General features: G+C 45.4%; 1 protein-coding gene across 1 annotated transcript in view; it reads left to right on the top strand.

Moving 5' to 3' along the window:
• Nucleotides 1–12,738, top strand: part of HDAC3 (histone deacetylase 3) — a 70,568-nt gene extending 57,830 nt beyond the window's left edge. Inside the window, exon 15 of the mRNA XM_033927560.1 lies at nucleotides 11,820–12,738. Within this exon, the coding sequence (XP_033783451.1) occupies nucleotides 11,820–11,889 (70 nt within the window). The 3' untranslated portion in view covers nucleotides 11,890–12,738. The remainder of the gene's footprint in view (nucleotides 1–11,819) is intronic.
• Nucleotides 12,739–20,714: the final 7,976 nt, after the last annotated feature.

The following is a 20,714-nucleotide window of genomic DNA, read 5'->3' as shown; positions in this document are numbered from 1 at the left end:
GATTTCAGATACAGCACCGCCACTATCAGTACAAAGTGCTACCCTTTGGCCTCGCATCATCGCCCAGGGTGTTCACCAAGTGCCTTATTGTGGTGGCGGCCTTTCTCAGGTCTCACAACCTCCAGGTGTTCCCATACTTGGACGATTGGTTGGTAAAAGCACCTACGTCTCCACTTGTGCTACAAGCCACTCAACACACCATCTCCTTCCTCCCATCTCCTGGGGTTCGAGATCAACTACCCCAAGTCGCATCTACTTCCCACACAGCGACTTCAGTTCATTGGAGCCGTTCTCGACACCACTCTCATGAGGGCGTTTCTCCCCTCCGACCGCCAACGGACCCTGCTCCACCTCTGCCGTCAGGTGCTCCTTCGTCACTCCACTTCAGCTCGACAGATGATGGTCCTCCTGGGCCACATGGCCTCGACGGTCCATGTGCTTCCTCTGGCGCGACTCCACCTCAGGACACCTCAATGGATTCTAGCCAACCAATGGTCACAGACCACGGATCCTCTTTCTCGTCCCATCTCTGTGACATCGTCTCTTCAGCAATCTCTTCAATGGTGGTTGAACTCATCCAATCTTTCCAGGGGTCTACTCTTTCATCTACCCCCTCACTCCATGATCATAACCACAGATGCCTCCCCCTATGCATGGTGAGCTCACCTGGGAGAACTTCGCACTCAGGGACTCTGGACCCCTCAGGAGCGTCAACATCACATCAATTTCCTGGAACTCAGGGCCATGTTCTATGCCCTCAAGGCCTTCCAGCACCTTCTCTACCCTCAGGTTCTTCTCCTGTGCACAGACAACCAAGTCGCCATGTACTACATAAACAAGCAAGGCGGCACCGGATCTCCCCTCCTCTGTCAGGAGGCCATCCGCATCTGGACCTGGGCCACGGCCCGCAGTCTCTTCCTCAAGGCGGTCTATATCCAGGGCGAACAGAACTCCCTGGCCGACAATCTCAGCCGCATCCTTCAACCTCACGAGTGGACTCTGGATCCTCCCACACTCCGCTCCATCTTTGCTCGGTGGGGCACTCCTCAGGTGGACCTCTTTGCAGCTCCTCACAACCATCAGCTGCCCCTTTTCTGTTCCAGACTCTTCTCTCCTCATCGTCTGGCCCCGGATGCATTCCTGCTCGACTGGACGGATCGGTTCCTCTATGCCTTTCCTTCTCTACCTCTGATGTGCGGACGTTATTCAAACTCCGCAGGGACAAAGCCACCATGATTCTCATCGCCCCTCGATGGCCTCGCCAACACTGGTTCTCCCTCCTGCTCCAGCTCAGCTCCAGGGAGCCCATTCCTCTTCCTGTGTTTCCTACTCTACTTACACAGCAGCATCAGTCTCTACTACATCCCAATCTGTCCTCGCTCCACCTGACAGCTTGGTTTCTCTCGGGCTGACCTCTCCAGAGAATCTATCTCAGCCTGTCCGTCGTATTCTGGATGCCTCCAGGAAACTGGCCACCCTCCAATGTTACCATCAGAAGTGGACTCCTCTTGGTGTCTTCTACATCATCACAATCCCACTTCATTGGCGGTGGAAACTGTACTGGACTATTTGCTCTCTCTCTCCGACGCTGGCCTCAAGTCTACCTCAATTAGAGTCTACCTCAATTAGAGTCCACCTCAGTGCCATCACTGCATTCCATGAGCCTATCCTCGGAAAACCTCTTACGGCTCATCCCCTGGTTTCCCGGTTCATGAGAGGCCTCTTCAATGTCAAACCACCTCTGAAGCCTCCTCCAGTCGTCTGGGACCTGAATGTGGTTTTTTATCAGCCCTCATGAAACCTCCGTTTGAGCCTCTTGCCACAACTTCACTCAAATTTCTTACATGGAAGGTGCTTTTCCTCATTGCCATCACCTCTGCCAGGAGGGTTAGTGAGCTGCATGCACTGGTTGCCGACCCACCTTTCACTGTTTTTCACCATGACAAGGTGGTTCTGCGTACCCATCCTAAATTCCTCCCAAAGTGGTCTCGGAATTTCACCTCAACCAGTCCATTGTGTTGCCTGTCTTTTTCCCTAAGCCCCATTCTCATCCTGGGGAACAGGCATTGCACAAGCTAGACTGTAAGCGTGCCCTTGCTTACTACCTTGACCGTACCAGGGCTCACCGCTCATCTCCTCAGCTCCTTTTGTCCTTCGACCCTAACCGTCTAGGTCGTCCTGTCTCCAAACGGACGCTTTCCAACTGGCTTGCTGCCTGCATTGCGTTCTGTTATGCTCGGGCCGGTCTCTCACCGGAAGGTGCTGTCACGGCCCACAGGGTCAGAGCTATGGCTGCTTCTGTGGCTTTCCTCCGTTCCACGCCCATCGAGGAAATCTGCAAGGCTGCCACTTGGTCCTCAGTTCACACATTCACTACTCACTACTGTCTGGATTCCTTCTCCAGACGGGATGGGCACTTCGGCCAATCTGTGTTACACAATTTATTTTCCTAATGGCCAACCATCCCTCCTCCCTCTCTGTTAGCTTGGAGGTCACCCATGCGTAAAGAATATGCTGCCTGCTTGTCCTGGGATAAAGCACAGTTACTTACCGTAACAGGTGTTATCCAGGGACAGCAGGCAGATATTCTTACGACCCACCCAGCTCCCCGGGTTGGCTTCTTAGCTGGCTTATCTTAACTGGGGACCATGCACTCCTCCGTCGGGCGGGAAGGCACTCGCGCATGCGCGGTGCGGCCAACTAGAACTTTCTAGTAAAAGTGTCCGTACCGGGGCTCCGTTGGTGACGTCACCCATGCGTAAAGAATATCTGCCTGCTGTCCCTGGATAACACCTGTTACGGTAAGTAACTGTGCTTTGGTGCTCCGACGGGGGGGCGTAGGGGGGGAACCCCCCCCACTTTACTTAATAGACATCGCGCCGCGTTGTGTGGGGGGTTGTAACCCCCCACATTTTACTGAAAACTTCACTTTTTCCCTGTTTTTAGGGAAAAAGTTCAGTTTACAGTAAAATGTGGAGGGTTACAACCCCCCATAATGCCAGCGCGATATCTATTAAGTAAACTGGGGGGGTTCCCCAACAAAAACCCCCGTCAGAGCCCCTAAAAACTGTAATTTAGAGCGGCGCGGCAGCGCGCGCTACGCTCAGTTGTCGGCGCGCGCTTTTGTCTTTCGCGCCGTTGTCTATGAATCCCTTAAGAGCAGTGTTTCTCAACCTGTGCTACCCTGCCACCCAACACATTCCATCTTCCCTCTCCCTCCCCGGTCACTGTTGCAGCAGCAACAGGGATGTGCCAGGAGCGTGCACTGACTGCATGTAGCCAGTCCACAAGCCTTCCTCCCGATATCAATTCTGACGTCGGAGAGAAGGTGCCGGGCCAGAACCTTCTCTCTGCCATCAGAATTGACATCTATGGGAAGGCTTGTGGGCTGGCCGCATGCAGTGACTGCACGTGCCTGGCCAATCCCTGTTGCTGCTGTTGCAGCAGAGGTGGGAATGGAGCAGGGTCAGCTTCGAGGGTGGGGCAGGGAGGAATCGGCGATGGCAGCGGTGGCTTCAGTGGAGGGCAGGCAGGGAGAGAGGAAGAAAAAGTTGGGGAATGGAGTGTGTCGGGTTGCAGGGTCAGCTTCGGGGATGAGGTGGGGTGGGGAGACAGAGAGAAATCAGCAGCGGTTTTTCCAGGGGTCGTTTCTTTCAGCGCATGCAATCCTTTTGGGGGACCCGTCGGGGAGCTGGGAATCCCCCATCAAAGCCCTCACAGCTTGTATATTAGTTATTACTCCTGTTCGGAGTCTTGTTCTTTTTCTGTTTATAGTTGTTTTTTTGCATAGTTCTGCTTGGCTATTCGGCAGACTGAGGTAATTAGGGGGAGTAAGCTATTATGTACTATTCCAAAGTTTTGTCTCAATCTCCACCTGCTGGTCATTGAAGCCTATACCAATCTGGAGAGTCTAAAGGAAAGAAAATTAGCAGGTAAGAATCTAATTTCTCCTTAATATTTTCTCTGCGTACAGTGTGCTTTGTGTTTATTTTATTTTGTGGTTACCATTATGTATTAATAAGATATTATGAGAGACATAATCGAAAGGGACGTCTAAGTCCATTTACGTCCATATTGCAAGTCGTCCAAAGTTAAAAAGAGCCTAAGACACATTTTCGAAAGATACGTCTAACTTTTTTTTACTTTTGAAAATCTTCTAATTATACGTCCTGCCGATCTGATAGTCCAAGCCATTAAATCATCTATCTTTATACCACATTTCCATCCAACATTCCGTCCAAGTCCAAAACACCTAGAACAAGCCCTGTTGGACATGGGAGGGGTCTGCAAAGTGATGGACTGCACACCCAGACATGCCACCTAAATAGTGGGGTACCTTACAGAGCATTGCTGTGAACTTCACAAAAAGGGTGCCATGTCTTCTCCTCCCTACAGCTCCCTTATAGGTTATGGTGAGCCCCCCAAATCATCTCCAGAAACCCCTAGACCCACTTATCTACCACCCCAATAGCCCTTATGGCTGCAGGAGCTATTTATATGCCAGTAAAAAGGGTTTTGGGGGTGTATAGGGCAGTGCACATGTTTCAGTATCAATGCAGTGATTACAGGGTCTTATGGACATGGGTCCTCCTCTCTATGGGTCCCTAACCCATCCCCAAGATGACTTAAGCTGCCTCTGGGCTGGACAACTAGGCTTTCCTATGCCAGGCGGCCAGGTGATGATGGTCTGGAGGCTGAAATTTAAAATTGTGAATAAAATTTTTATGGGGGGTGGTGGTGATCACTGGGGTAGTGTGTGGGGGTCTGTGTTATGTGTTTGAAGTGCTTATCTGGTGAGTTTAGGTGGGTTTTTGTGACTTAGACCATGTTTTACATGTTATACATGTTATTCGATCATATTCAACCAGTTTAGTCTGTTCCTTGAGGAGTAAATTTATTTGTGCATATTTAGATCTAATATAAGCCTGTTTAATAGCTTCTTCGGGTACCCTCGTTCCAGAAATCATTGTTTTAAATCATTGGCTGCCACTTGAAACCTTTCCATAGTGGAGCAGATTCTTCTAGCTCTAAGGAACTGACTAATGGGGAGGTTAAACCTCAATTTGTAAGGATGGTAACTGGTGAAATGAAGGAATGTATTGCGGGCCACCGGTTTCCTATAGAGATCTGTGGTGATCTAAGAGTGTTCTTTAAATATATGTATATCCAAAAAGTCAATCGATTTATTACTATAAGTGATGTTAAACTGTAGATTTGGATCTCTACCATTAAGCCAGTCCAAAAATTCTTTAAGCTCATCTTCAGTGCCTGTCCAGAGAAAGAAGATATCGTCCAGGAAACGCTTCCGTATTTTGATTTTCTGAAAAAATCCTGAAGGATAAAGTTCTTAAAGTTCTTACCTCCCCACATATAGGGGAGCGACCAAGGGAGCCAAAGTTGCTCCCATCTCTATTCCTTGGGTTTGTCTATAAAATTTGCCCTCAAACTGGAAATAGCTCTTATATATCACCCAATCAGCTAATTTTGTAAAAAAAAGAAGTTATCTGTTGATGTTCATCCCTAGCTAACAAAGTTTCTCTAATTACTGACATTGCTCCTTCTTGGGAAATCTTTGTATATAAAGATACCACATCTAATGTGACCATCCAAATTCCAGGGTCCACATTTTTCTCCTCTTCTAAGATGCGCAAAAAATGGTTGGTTGGGTCATCCGCCAGATAGCGACATATCCTGGCCTGGTGTTTTAGTGGCTCTGGATTAGCTTTGTCGCCTGTGGTATGAAGATTTTATACATCTTCAGTGGGATAAGAAGCTCCGGCTCCTTCATCAATATCTTCACAGTCAGGGACTGGTTTCCATGGAGAACCCACAGTGTTTGGTCATACAGCATGGCTCTTGAGCGCTCAGCCTTGATAAAGAGCGGTTATTCGGAGGTATTTATCTCAACTTTTTTGTGCTTGAAGAAACCTACTACTATGGCTTCTTATGCCAAAGCCTGGAAGGCTTTCCAACAGTGGTGTACTTGGGGATCATATGGAGCCTGAAAAGGCTCCCATTTCAGTAGTCCTAGCTTTCCTTCAGGAGGATTTAGACAAAGGTCTGACAGTGGCTTCCCTGAAAGTTCAGGTTGCAGGCCTTTCATGTTTTCGAGCACGTAGAGGCACTAGTTTGCTTACTGCACATCCAGATGTGACCAGGTTTATGAGAGTGTGCTTTGTCTGCATCCTCCCTTGCATCTTCCTTTCCCTTCATCGAATCTTAACATTGTTTTGCAGGGCCTTGGAGAAGCCCCTTTTGAACCACAGAAGGATGCTTCTCTTTTGGATCTAACGATCAAGACGGTCTTTCTGGTCGCAGTTGTCTCAGCAAGGTGCATTTTGGAGCTTTATGCTCTTTCATGCAGGGAACCCTTTCTCCATATTACAGATGAGGGAATTTTCTTCCATACTGTGCTTTCCTTCTTGCCAAAGGTGGTCTTGGCTTTCCATGTCAACCAGGAGGTTAGGTTGCCTGCATTTCATCCAACAGATTTGGAGCGCAAATATCACATCTTCCGCAAATTGGATGTCCAAAGGGTCTTTTCACTTTTTTGTTCTAACTGCTGTGCCTCACTGTGGTAGGCTGGCGTCCAAGTCCTCGATCACTCGATGGATTCGAATGGCCATTTCCAAAACTTACATCGCCTGCAGCAAGCAGTCGCCAATCTCGCTTAAAGCACATTCAACGAGAAGTGCGGTTGTGTCATGGGCGGAATCTAACATGATTCATCCTGCTGAAATTTCCAGGGCGGCTACTTGGTCCTCTCCATACTTTTACCCGGTTTTACTGAGTGGTTGTGGCAGCGTGTTCTGATGCCGTTTTTGGGACCTCGGGTTTAAGGGCAGGCTCTTCTGTCTCTCCCTAGCTAACGTGGCTTTGGTATATCACTTTGTGTATGGAATCTGGAAGGGATGTAACAGAATGGAAGATTAGGTTTATACCTTCAATAATCTTCTTTCTGTTAGTCCCTAGAGGATTTCATATGACCTCCATATGGTCTCTCTGTATTCACTCAGTTGTTTGGAGTAGCCTGCTTATTTCTTCCTCGGTTACTCTCATTGTAGGCTTGAAGATTTTCCAGCAAGTTGCCAGATCCTGTGGAGAGTTTCTGTGAGTATGCACATTACCGAATGCCTTTCTTGGGATGCTCACTGCACACTGCAGTTTAGTTCTACATAGTTTCTCAATATATTTTTTGAGTTGCCTTTATGCTTGTTTATTACTTGTTAATATTTTGCAGAGCAAACCAGTTCATGAATTACTTCTGTTGATGGGGATTCTCCCCCATACCCCCTTGTCATGGATTTGTTCAGGTATATTGCTTGGCTTTGGGACTTAAGTGGATATGTTTCCTAGCTCTCAGGCTAAGGGGGTGGAGCATGTGCTCAGAAAAGTTATGGATTTCTGCAACTCCCAGACTGCAGGTTGTGATTAAACACCTATGGAATCCTCCAGGGACTAACAGAAAGAAGATTATCGAAGGTATAAACCTAATCTTCCATTTTAGGCACATTTTTAGGTGGCTTCTATTTTTCATGTGTTCTTATTAAAAATTTTGATATTTGATATACTGTACCTCCTCAATCATTGGCATCTTCTCTAGAAGTCAAACTCCTTATCTAGTTTTTCTCACCCTTTTCTTTCCTCCTACCCTATTCTCACCCAGTTTTTTCTCATCCAACCTCGGCAATCTCTTCTCATTCCCCATTTCAAGTTTTTCTCATTTAAGTATAGCAATTAGGAATGCTTTTCAATTAACATTTTTAATCATGATTGATTGTGTAATCAAAGCAAGTCACTTAACTCTCCTTGCTTTGATTGTAACTATTGAAAAGCAATATATCATATTCCAACCCATCCCCCTTCCCTTCCCTAAAAAAATGATAATGTCCCACTACAGTTCCAACATCTCTCCCTCCTTCTCCTCTTCCTCCAGGTTCATTCCCTCTCTTTCTCCCCCTTCCACCCCCATGATGAGCAACACAAAGCTCTTCTTGTGGCTGCTGGAGCTCACTGCCTCCAACATAGCTTCCATCAGAGTCCCCCTCAGTTCTGCTCAAGGGTCTGTAACTCAGATCCCTCCCACACCCAGGGTTCAGTATTTGTATCCTCTCAATCTCTCCCCATCTGGGATTTGCATCCTCTCTATCTCACCCCCCACCCCCATCTTGCTGGCCTACCTTTAAAGGAGGTGCCTAGGAGTGGCAGCATTGCATATATGTTGCATGTGACCTGTTCTGAAACTTTCCCTCTGTCCTGTCCCTCCTCCTCTGATATCATTCTCTGTTTCTGCTTGGGCGGGACAGGACAGAGGGAAAGCTTTGGACCATCTGTGCAACACTGCCACTGGTGAGAATAAACCGGATCCACCTTTAAGGTAGATTGGTATGTGGGTGGGGTGTGATGTTAAAACACAGATAGGGGGAAAAGATGTTGGATTACACCAAGGACATGGGTAGGGAGAGAAGGAGATGTTTGGAAGAGACAGGAGATGCTGCAATATGATAAATTTTCTCTAATATCGATTATTGTAATGCTTTATTTCAGGGTATTGCCCAAAAGGAGATTAGACGCCTCCAACTAATCCAAAATGCCTCTGTTAAAATGATTATGAAAGCAAAGAAATTTGATCACGTCTCACCACTTCTCAAAAAATCTCACTGGCTTCTGGTGTCATACCAAATAAATTATAAAATATGTGTGTTTAGCCCCAGCCTTCATTGATAGGATCCTGATCCCTTATTTCCCCACCAGAACACTTCGATCCAGTGATCAACACCTATTGACTTCCTTCACTGAAATCCATCAATACCCGCAGACAATACATTTTTTCAGTTATGGCTCCTCAACAGTGGAATGCTTTGCCTATTTATATAAGGGAAGAGAGACATATAGACAGATTCAAGGGCAAGTTAAAATGCTTTCTTTTTAAAAATGCTTTTGACTGTTAGATCTCTTAGTCAAGACTGCACACTTTATCTTAGATACCCGTTTTTAGTCCATCTTTTGATTTCTGACTTTAAAAAAAAAAAAAAAAACCTCCTTGTGTTGCTTTCCTTAATTGTCTTATTTACTATCAACTAACGTATTTCTATCCCCGCCTTTCCTAGCGGATCCATCAGTCCTGTAAGTCATGTTTGTAGCATTTGTATTTTCCTCATATACATTGTAAAATAATTTTAGTAGTGTACATCGCCTTGAAAATATGATTAGGCGATTACCATATTTTCTCGCATATAATGCGCGCGTTATATGTGGTTTTTACATACCGCGCATACCCTTGCGCGTTATACAAAATTTTTTTTACATAGTTCCCCCCCCCAATGTCTGATTCACCCCCCCCCATCCCTCCCGCAGGACACGATCGGGGCAAGAGGGAGCTCAAGCCCTCTTGCCCCAGCCAACCGCGGCACCCCCAACACGATCGGGGCAAGAGGGAGCTCAAGCCCTCTTGCCCCCCCCTGACTCCCCGACACGATCGGGGCAAAAGGGAGGCCAAGCCCTCTTGCCCCGCCGACTCCCCGACAATATCGGGCCAGGGAGCCCAAGTCCTCCTGGCCCTGGCGACCCCCCCCCCCCACCCGCTAGTTGTTCGGGCCAGGAGGGAGCCCAAACCCTCCTGGCCACGGCGACCCCCTACCCCCACCCCGCACTACATTATGGGCAGGAGGGATCCCAGGCCCTCCTGCCCTCGACGCAAACCCCCCTCCCCCCAACGACCGCCCCCCCCAAGAACCTCCGACCACCCCCAACCCGACCATGTGCCCAAGGCCCCGCCCCCAGGAGGGACCTAAGGCTCCCGGGCCTATTCTGATTGGCCCAGGCGCCTTAGGCCCCACCAGTAGGCGGAGCTTTGGGACGGATGGGCCAATCCGGCCTCATTCCGTCGTTGGCTGCCTGCCGGACAGGCGAGTTTGGCTCCCGTCTGTCCGGCCAACTACACTAAGGTACGGGGAAGGGGGGTGGGGGTGTCGTGGGGGTCGGCCAGGGGGGTCGCGGGTCAGCTGGGGGGGGCGGTCGGAGGTTCTTGGGGGGCGGTCGTTGGGGGGAGGGGGGTTTGCGTCGAGGGCAGGAGGGCCTGGGATTCCTCCTGCCCATAATGTAGTGCGGGGTGGGGGTAGGGGGTCGCCGTGGCCAGGAGGGTTTGGGCTCCCTCCTGGCCCGAACAACTAGCGGGGGGAGGGTCGCCAGGGCCAGGAGGACTTGGGCTCCCTCCTGGCCCGAACAACTAGCGGGGGGGGGTCGCCAGGGCCAGGAGGACTTGGGCTCCCTCCTGGCCCGATATTGTTGGGGAGTCGGCGGGGCAAGAAGGCTTGGGCTCCCTTTTGCCCCTATTGTGTCGGGGAGTCGGGGGGGCAAGAGGGCTTGAGCTCCCTCTTGCTCCGATCGTGTCGGAGGTGCCGCGGTTGGCTGGGGCAAGAGGGCTTGAGCTCCCTCTTGCCCCGATCTTGTTCTGCGGGGGGGGGGGGTGAATCGGATGTCGGGGGGGGGCATCAGGCTTTCAGGGTGGGGCCAGGACTTCAAGGGGGAGAGGAGAGTCGGGGCGGGCGAAAGGAGAGTCGGGGTGGCCAGAGGAGAGTCGGGGCGGGTGAAAGGAGAGTCGGGTGGCGACGGGAGAGTCGAGCAGCATGCGCGGTATACGGGTGTGCGCGGTATACAAAAATTTTTTTACATATATGTCTGTTTTCCGCACGCTATACCCGTGTGCGCGTTTTACACGGGTGCGCGTTATCTACGTGAAAATACGGTAATCAAATTTTTAAATAAACTTGAAACTTAAATCTCAATTAATGATGAATGCATTAACTGCAGAGTTAACTGTGATTAAAATGCAGCTCCAATAGTAACTAGTACTGGTGGTTCCATGGACCTTCAAGTGCAGTTGTCCTGTCAGTAGTTTTATATGGTTTTATTATTTCACTGACTTTGCTAAGATCAAGAGAAAACAGATCATGAAAAAGAAATTGATCCAAGATAAAGAGAAATCAAGATGATGCTTTCAGTTCCAGTTTTAGAGCTCTTCTGCTGTCTTCACCATGTAGTTCTTAATAGGTTTGAGTCACATGATATAGAAACTCCCATGCTAATGTGAGATTTGAAATTGCCAGGGAGAAGCTCCTGGGGCTTTTTTAGTATGTGGTCCAAGCAAAAGGATTTTCCTGGAGCTCTTGAGACCAATTGATGTTGTTTCTGGTCAAAATTTCCCTCTGCCCACTGGTTTCACATTGAGAGCATGCCTGTCAGCACCACTTCCTTCTCATCAGTATACCTTCAGCTAGCTTTCTGTGTTAAAAAAACAAAACAAAAACCAGCAAAGTGGGAGTGCATGGATATATAGTCACAACCAGCACCCTCCAATTCAGCACAGCTAGAGACAATAATACAGCTATCTGTCTCCTCTGGGCCTTCAGCAGGTGTATCTGGACAGTTGGGGTTTTTTTTGGTTTGTTTGTTTTTTTGGGGGGGGAAGAAGATAAATTCAGAAGAGCAATAGTATTGTGAGAACTTTCTGAAGAGCTTAAAATGCATGCCTTTTCCATGGATTTCTCACTCATGGGCTAAGGAAAGAAGGAAATGGTCTCAGCCCTGCATCCCGCTTGTTAGAAAGTAGGGGGAGGGCTGGTCATTGGTGAGGGGGCAAAAATGCAGCTCTTATGCCAATGATGTCATTAGATCCTCAGGATAGATGATTTTCAGGGTTTTCAGCATATTTAAACCTTTTCCATCAGTTTCACTTCATATAACAGCTTGATTCTTCCCCAGTCGTACCATGTGATAGAGCTTACTGTTAACTGTAATGTGTCTTAATTTCTTTCTAGACCTGAAGCTGCAAATGAGTATTATGATGGTGAACATGACAATGATAAGGAGAGTGATGTGGAGATATGAAGAATGGAAGGAGATGTCCCATCTGGATTTGTGGATGTTTAGAGTTGCCCTGGTGTCAAACCAAGTTCAGCCCCCTGTTCGACCACAACTTTGGAAAGATACTTATCATTTCTGAGCCAGCATCAGTGGTCTTAGAGCTGCAATCCAGCTTGTGTTGGTTAATTTATTGTCAGTAATAACTGTTCAGCTCTTGTTATCAGTTTGGTTTTGCTTGAAAAGAAGTTGATGGAGAAAGGAAGGGCACATATGTAGCCATTTTCCTAGTTTCTCTGAAAGGTCTTGTGGATGTCCTTGGATTCATACTTGAACGCATGATGCACCATGTTGCCCTTGAAGTCACACTGGAGTGCCTGTTCCTCTGCATTGTTCTCGCATCCACACTGGAATGCTTGAATCTAGCACCATTGTTTCTCCCCTGTTGTTCCAATGACCTTGGGTCCACTTGAAATCTCATCTTATACCCGGATCTACCCCAACTGAGATAGACATAGCTACACAGCAGTTTTCCCCTTAAAAGGGAGAAGTGCATATATAGATTCTGACAAATCAAGGTCCTGGAATTTTCCTATTTTCCTGAAAAAATGTTTCTTCTTAAGAGTTTTAGAGATCTATGGTAAGTGACTTAGAAACAAATAGTATCCTTTTGAAATTGAGTTGATAGAATGAACCCACTATATGGATGTGGGACATTAATATGACAGCCTAAGATTCATCTCTTTACAGTTCGTTCCATAGTGGAACTGTTTTATTAAAATGATCATGTTTTTATTTCAAATTGTTTGACTTCTTAGAAATATTATTGTGAAATATTTTAATTTAAAAAATATTAAAACTACACCACAAACCCCAGTCAAAAACAGATTACATTGTTACATAATTGATCCAGTCACTGTTTGGATAAAAGCTCATAATGGTAAATCAAACTTTTATCATCAGCTGTGCTGCCTTTATCAATATACGATAGGTCTTTAATAATGTGTCTTGAGAGATTTTTGAATTATCATCCCAAAACATCAGTGTTGTTCATTACTGGATTTTCTTTGGTTATGGTACCCCTTCGGGGATCATTGAGCTCTCATAGCTACCAGGATTTTTCTCTTGTCTGATTATCAAATTGATATTTCTAGAGTAAGGAACACAGACTGCTTTCAGAATATGTAAACCGCTTTGATTGTAACCACAGAAAGGTGATATATCCAATCCAGTCCCCTTTCCCTGTCAATAGGTATCACTATTGCCCAACAGTCAGAATTCCCCTCCCCCTTTACTCCGGAGCTGTAAAGAATGTTTCTGGAGTACATAAAGAACAAGCTGAGTCTGAAATCAGATGTGTATCTTTTCTTGTATGGCACCAGAATGACCCACAACTGATCAGTTTAAAGATATAGGTGCTAAATTTTATAATTAAATGCTAAGGTAAGATATCATGTGTAGATATTGTAAGTTATTTATACTCTCTGTGACTATTGCAGGGTGTGATTTTCATTGTTAGCCAAACCCATTAAAGTGCCTTATGATTTACTGACTAGGATTAAAGGTAGTTTCCACAGCTGAAGCATAGAAGATTGGAGATAGGAGTGGTGATGGCAGGCATTACGTAGTTGTTAGAACAATCTTTAGAAGTTAGATGGCTTCAACACTGTCTGTGTGACTGAGCTATTATACCATCCAAGCAATACAGTGATGAATATTTGTTCAATACCAGAAATCTGTGTCATTACCATGAGGCAAGACATACAGGACCTGATATTCAAAAATGAAAATCCAGGCTCATAAATTTGTGCTTCTGAGTTTTCAGCTGAAACTTCATCTTAATTTATGAGCTTAAAGTTTTGCTTATAAATTTAGGCCCATCATTCATTTACCTAGGTTTATCTGCCCCTGTCACCACTCACTTTTTATGCTCCTAAATTTAGGAGTTTATAAGAACATAAGAATAGCCTTACTGGGTCAGACCAATGGTCCATCTAGCCCAGTATCCTGTCATCACGGAGGCCAATCCAAGTCACAAGTTCCTGGCAAAAACCCAAATAGTTGCAGCATTCCATGCCACTGATCCAGGGCAAGCAGTGCCCTCATGTCTATCTCATCAGCAGAGTATGGACTTTTCTTCCAGGAACTTGTCCAAACCTTTTTTTAAACCAGCTACATTTTGAATACTGGACCCATAATTTCTTAAAAGCTGATAGAAGTAAGTACAGTGGTGCGCAAAAGTCTGGAACCACAACAAACATACTACACATAACACTAGAAACAGTGACAAAATGTATGAAAGACCATAAACTAAAGCTGAACCAAGACAAAGCTAAATTCCTGCTCCTTGGGAAAAAAAAAACCCCAACCATAATAAACCTTGAAATAAACTACATCACATTCCCCTTGCAACCCAATCTAAAACTGCTGGAAATAATGATATAAAGGCTGCACCATGCAACTCCAAATCAACAAAACAATCCAGAAAGCCTTCACAGTCATGTGCAAAAAAATAATAATTCAGACTCCTGGTCTCATCCCTAGTTCTAGGACTCCTAGACTACTGTAACATTCGTTACCTGTCAGGCCCTGCTAACATGATAAAACAATTGCAAACAGTGAAAAATACAGCCCTCAGATTGATATATATTGGTCTGAATGTGTTGCTCCTGGTTAGGCGATTGTTTAGATAGGTTGGTTTATCACCATTCAGGGCTTTGAATAACATGCAGTACAATTTGTAGAGTATGTGTGTTTGTACAGTGGTAATGTGATCGTTGAAAAACTACTGTACCACTGTACAAACACACATACTCTACAAATTGTACTGCACGTTATTCAAAGCCCTGAATGGTGATAAACCAACCTATCTAAACAATCGCCTAACCAGGAGCAACACATTCAGACCAAGGAGAAAACAGGCACTCTTCACTCATCCCCCAATCAAAGGCATGCAACATAAGAAAATGTATGACAGCCTGCTAGACCAACGGTTCATAGACAGTAACGTGGAACACAAAGGCGCGCGCCGACAACTGAGCGCAAGATGGAGGCGTGCGCCAAAGAAAAAGACTTTTTAGAGGCTGCGACGGGGGGTTTTGTTGGGGAGCCCCCCCCCCACTTTACTTAATACATATCGTGGCGGCGTTGTGGGGGGATGTAACCCCCCACATTTTAGTGAAAACGTAACTTTTTCCCTTAAAAACAGGGAAAAAGTTAAGTTTTCAGTAAAATGTGGGGGGTTACAACCCCCCACAACGCCCCCACAACATGGCGCGATCTGCCCCCCCCACACCCCCCGTCGGAGCCCCTAAAAACAGTCTTTTTCTTCGGTGCGCGTCTCCGCGCTGCGCTCAGTTGTCTGCTCGCGCCTTTGTCCCGGCGCGCTTTTGACCTGACACCAGACCAACATATCTCCAACCTGCTGATCACAATGTCCAACTTGAGGACCTTCAGGAGAGAATTAAAAACCAAGTTATTCAGGAAATTTTTCAAGTCAAACTAACCTTCTCAATATATCCGCGGACTCTAATGCTTCTTCTAATTATTTATCTTGTAATTTCACTGGATATGCTCAGACCCATTCTTTTGTAATCCACCTAGAACTGAAAGGTATTGGCAGAATAGAAGACACTAATGTAATGTAATTTTGCTATCTTTCACCTTTCTGACCTTTTATTTTAATTTATTGATCCAATAGATTTATCTGTGTACCACATTATAAGGGATGCATTTGGCTATTAGAATCATATTTTTATTCTAACTAGGCCTTACATTTCTGAGTTTGTTTATTAAAGTTGCCATGTTAATCATTTTTCTGTGTAAATCAAGTAATGTACTTTGTTGGCCAAAAACGTACTTAGGAGCCATGAAAAAAAGCTGCTTTGCATGTCAATGATGGCTCAGTATTTGGTGGGCCACCCTCTGTTCTTGATTACCTCTCTGCACGGTGTCAGCATTGAGTGAACCTGTTTGAGGTGATTATAGGTGACAACATGGTTCCAGACTGCAATGAGTGATTCAATCAACTCGTGTTTTGATGTTGAATGTCTTTGGATATCTCCAAGGCCACCCTATGCCACAAGTTCTCAATCGGATTCAGATCAAGAGATTGGGCAGGCCAGTTGATTGGCTCAGTGTTCTGACACTTTCAGTTGATCACCTGTTTGGAGCAATGGCAAGGTGAATTGTCATCTTGGAACAGAAACTGGCCTGGAAACAGCTGCCAAGTTGATGGCACCATGCACTTTTACAGTATTGTGATGTACTGGTCCCATTGACCTTTCCATCGACAATGTGCAAACGTCCAATGCCACTAGCAGTCCCAGACCAAGACCTTCAAAGGATGCTTCACAGTGAGGTTGAGGCACTCAGGCTTGAATTACTCGCTAAAAAACCTCCTCATGTAGGTGTGGACCTGGTTACCAAATAGGCCGAAAGTGCTTTCGTCGCTGAAAAGCACCTTTTCCCATATTTCCCATGTCCAGCTTCGGTGCCCACTCAATCCAGTTGTGCCTTTGGACATCAGTCATCAGTGCCACAGTGACTTCTTGAGTGCATTGCAGCCCTGCAGACCAAACTGCAGGCACCAGTGATGAACTGTTGAGCTGACACTGATGTGACACTCATCTGACCACTCTGCAGTAGCTGAGGTGAGGTCAAATTACGATTGGTCAATGAAATCCATCAAAGTGCATGGTCTTGGTGTGATGTTGATGCATGTGGACCACCAGACCGAGGCTTGTCTAACACTGAACCCATTGCTTTCTTCTTTTGTACAATCTTTAGTACCGCACTGTGACTGCAGCCAACTTTGCTGACGATCCGACGGCACGAAAGTCCTTCCTCACTCATAACTGACACATGAACACGCTCCTTCAATGTCAGATTCCGAGTCTTGTTCATGGTTAATGCAGGAAGTGTATGAAATCCAAAAAAACCTGCACTTTTTATAGCTGCCCTGTTACCTAGATATCTGGACTGTGATTGGCTGATGTAAGCAGCCTCCTGATTGATCAGAAATGCGTGCTGGACAATCTCAGCCCAGTTTTGAAGCATGATCTGTAAATATTATAATAGCTATGTTCCAGTATCAACAAAATTGTAAAATTAGAAACAAGTGATGTTAAAATGTTGAATTTAATAGCCAAATGTGTCTCTTATAATGTGGTACACAGACAAATCTATTGGGTCAACAAAGAAATTAAAATAGAAAGTCTGAAAGTTGAAAGAATGCAAAGTTTACAAGTGGTTCCAGATTTCTGCACACCACTGCATAAACTTGTCAGATATTTAAATTGGGTCAAATGTTTCTAGCATTTCAAGCTAGATCATTTGTTGCATTACAGCTGTACTTTTGACTTTGCTCTCGTGCTTTGGTTTAGAAGATTCCCTTGTCTATGTTAACCCCTCCCCTCTCCCAGTCTTTTCTCTCTATCCTTTTTAGGAGCATAGCCCCAAATTATCCAAACAAATCCGCATTGTGGAGAAAGTTCTGATGTAGATTGAGATGGGATTGCTGTTTGGACAGGGTTATTCAAGAAATTTGGTTTTCTTCTGTTCTTGTAGAACACTGTTCTATGATACTGCTATGTGTAATTGCATTTTAGAAATGTTAAACTGTTGGAAATGTGTTTCTTTCTGCCTTTCCCAAATCAAAGGTTTGAACCATATGTAGACAGTATTGAACAAGGCTATGGAGAAGGCTTAATAGGCAAGGATAACAGAGGAGGTCTATGCTCTTTCTTCTTTCCTGTAATGAAAGCAAGGCATGTATATGGCAGCATCCCCTTCAACCAGGAACCATTTTTACCTTGCATTTAGATGAAATAAGATCCCAAAAACCAGGTAGGCAAACGATCTATGAGATCCAGTCCAGAAAAATAGAGCAGACCAATGTAATAAAAATGTGTATATAATTTATCCCCAAAAAATATATAACACTTCCTAAAAGTCCAACATGGCCATGTTTTGCCCCCTTCATCAGGATCTAAACTTGAAACTATGTTATATATTTGCTTTACAGTTTCAGTAAGTTATATATAAGTTTTATTACATTGATCTGCTTTGTTTTTCTGGATAGATGAAATAAAGGCAGAGGTTCATTGAGTCCAAGCTTATTATTAACAGGGAGGGAGAGGAGGAATGCTGTTTATCTATAGCGAGTTCTGCAACATTGAGCTACTCTTAAGTCTTTGTAAGCTAGATAAATTTCAATAACAGGCACAATCCCTCAGTTTTGTTTTTTAAATAGGAAGTAAGGCAGCTAAATTAGGAGGTTGCATAAGGAGGAGACAAGACGTGTCCTATCAACTGCTACAGAAAACATAAGCTGATTAACAGGAACCACAGCCCAAGAACTTGTGGGTAAAATGTTTCCCAATAAGACCTGTAAGCCCAGATTCCAGATCTTCGTCAGCTCTCTACATACTCCTCCTTTCAAATCAAGTTTCTTATTTCAGTGTAATGTACCTGCATAAGAATAGAATAAACCATTAATTTGAGACCTTTTTCTAAATGTAGTAATAACATGTTCTCTCCAGATCCTGCCCATACCTTTGCTTCTTTGTCAACTGTTAGCCCGTGTTTCAAATATTATGTTGTGAAATAATGCAAAAAAAAAAAAAAAAACAGTTGTTTTTTTTAATAGTTTCATTTGTTTACCAAGGTTTTTATATTAAAACAAAAAAGGACATATTTTTCTTATTTAGATGTCTTGTTTTATTGATTAAAAATCATAAGAGCAATTTTATAATTAGGTGTTCACAGTTATATGCCTCTTGTGCACATATAAAGAAAATTAGCACTTAGGGTGCTTATGCCCATAAGGATGTATACAAATGCTATAGTGTGTAACTGCAAGGGGGAGTGTACTTGTAGGCGGAGCATGAACGCAGCTCCCAGCTACTTGTGTAAATTACAGAATAGTGTAAATTATGCATGTCCATTCCACATTTACGTTGTTGCAGTAACGCTGAGTCTATGGCTGGTGTAACTGTGGCCAGTGGCGTAGCGAGGGTGAGGTGCCCCGGATGGTGGTGCCCCTCCCCCGCCTTCTTCTCCGCTGCCTCCCCTAACCTCCACATGCTCCTTGCCCACCCCCTCCTACCATGCGCAGCTTCCCTTCCCCCGTACCTCTAACTTTTGTGGTGCAAGCAGCAACCCTCAAACTGCTGTAGCACCAGTGTCGGCTCTCCCTCTGACACAACTTCCTAGGCGCGGGTCCAGGAAATGACATCAGAGGAAGAGCCAGTGCTGGCATGAGAGGTTGGGAGTTGCTGCTCGTACCACGTTACAGAGGTACAGGGGAAGGGAAGTGGCGTGCATGCACGGCAGTGGGGGGGGGCAGAGAGGAGGACAGGTGCCTGCACCCTCACCAAGACGGCACCCTGAGCGGACCCCCCCCCCCTCCTTACTGCACCACTGATGGTGGCCACTTAAATGTTAGGTGAGCCAATACTAGTGGGTTATGCTAATGGTCTGTAATGGCACCTGAGTGCTCAGGTGTCGCTATAGAATATGCTCCATCAGGTGGTGTTGGAGAATCTAACTGGAGGTGCCCTGTTACAGAACTGCCTCCATTGTGGATCTTTTGCTTTTTCACATACTACATAAGAGCATTATACTTGATAGGCCTCTGCAAGTCATCAACAATGGAAACACCCAAGCAAGTTACATAATGGCTTTGTTGGAGTGCTGTGTTTTTGCTGAAACATTTTGAGTGAAATTCTGTAAGGGCTGCCTAACTTAGTTGTTTTAATCAGCTTTAAGTGGCGCGATAATTGATAGTGTCATTCAAAAAAACAAAGAAAAAGAAACCTCCTGGAACCAGTTTCTAACACTCCACACAGAACAAACGAACCTGCTCAGCAACGCTACAAGGCTTAAACATACATCCACCCAACCATCCACAGCAGGAGAAACACTCAATCAAACAGAAAACAAAAAAAAAGAAGTGGAGAAAAAGCCTCAGTTCAGCTTCATTTGGCAAAAAACTCCACTTCACATACACTCCTACACAAACAAACCGGTAGGGTGAAGAAAGCACTGTAATAGCTTGCAAAGTCAATGTTCAAAAGCACCAGGGGTACATAACCCCACACGTGAAAAAAATGTGGCAACAGGACCCAAAGGCACAGTGATCCGAAATCATAGCATTAGGCCAAAAAAACCACTTAGCTGCTAAAGTCCATCAGATATGTCTCAATCCAGCGTAATACAGCAGCTAGAGTACCCAACGGGGAATCTCCTGTTTCGCCAGTTCTTGCTGCGTCAGGGGTATCCACACGGCTTCATCTGCCAGTCCACGGATCCTTCGGTGCTCCTCTAGTACACCCACCACGTCATGAATCACAAAAAAGGTGTGATTCATGACGTGATGGGTGTACTAGAGGAGAACTGGCTAAATGGGAGATTCCCCGTTGGGTACTCTAGCTGCTGTGTTACTACGCTGGATTGAGACATATCTGATGGACTTTGGCAGCTAAGTGGGGTTTTTTTTTGGCCTAATGCTATAATTTCGGATCACTGTGCCTTTGGGCCCTGTTGCCACATTTTTTTCACGTGTGGGGTTATGTACCCCTGGTGCTTTTGAACATTGACTTTGCAAGCTATTACAGTGCTTTCTTCACCCTACCGGTTTGTTTGTGTAGGAGTGTATGTGAAGTTGAGTTTTTTGCCAAATGAAGCTGAACTGAGGCTTTTTCTCCACTTCTTTTTTTGTTTTCTGTTTGATTGAGTGTTTCTCCTGCTGTGGATGGTTGGGTGGATGTATGTTTAAGCCTTGTAGCGTTGCTGAGCAGGTTCGTTTGTTCTGTGTGGGGTTGTGTTTGAGATATTTATGAGATTTAAAT

The sequence above is a fragment of the Geotrypetes seraphini genome, chromosome 18, assembly GCF_902459505.1.
Source record: "Geotrypetes seraphini chromosome 18, aGeoSer1.1, whole genome shotgun sequence".
Taxonomy (NCBI): Eukaryota; Metazoa; Chordata; class Amphibia; order Gymnophiona; family Dermophiidae; genus Geotrypetes; species Geotrypetes seraphini.
The sequence above is the reverse complement of the archived record's forward strand: the minus strand, read 5'-3'. Positions and strand labels throughout refer to the sequence as shown.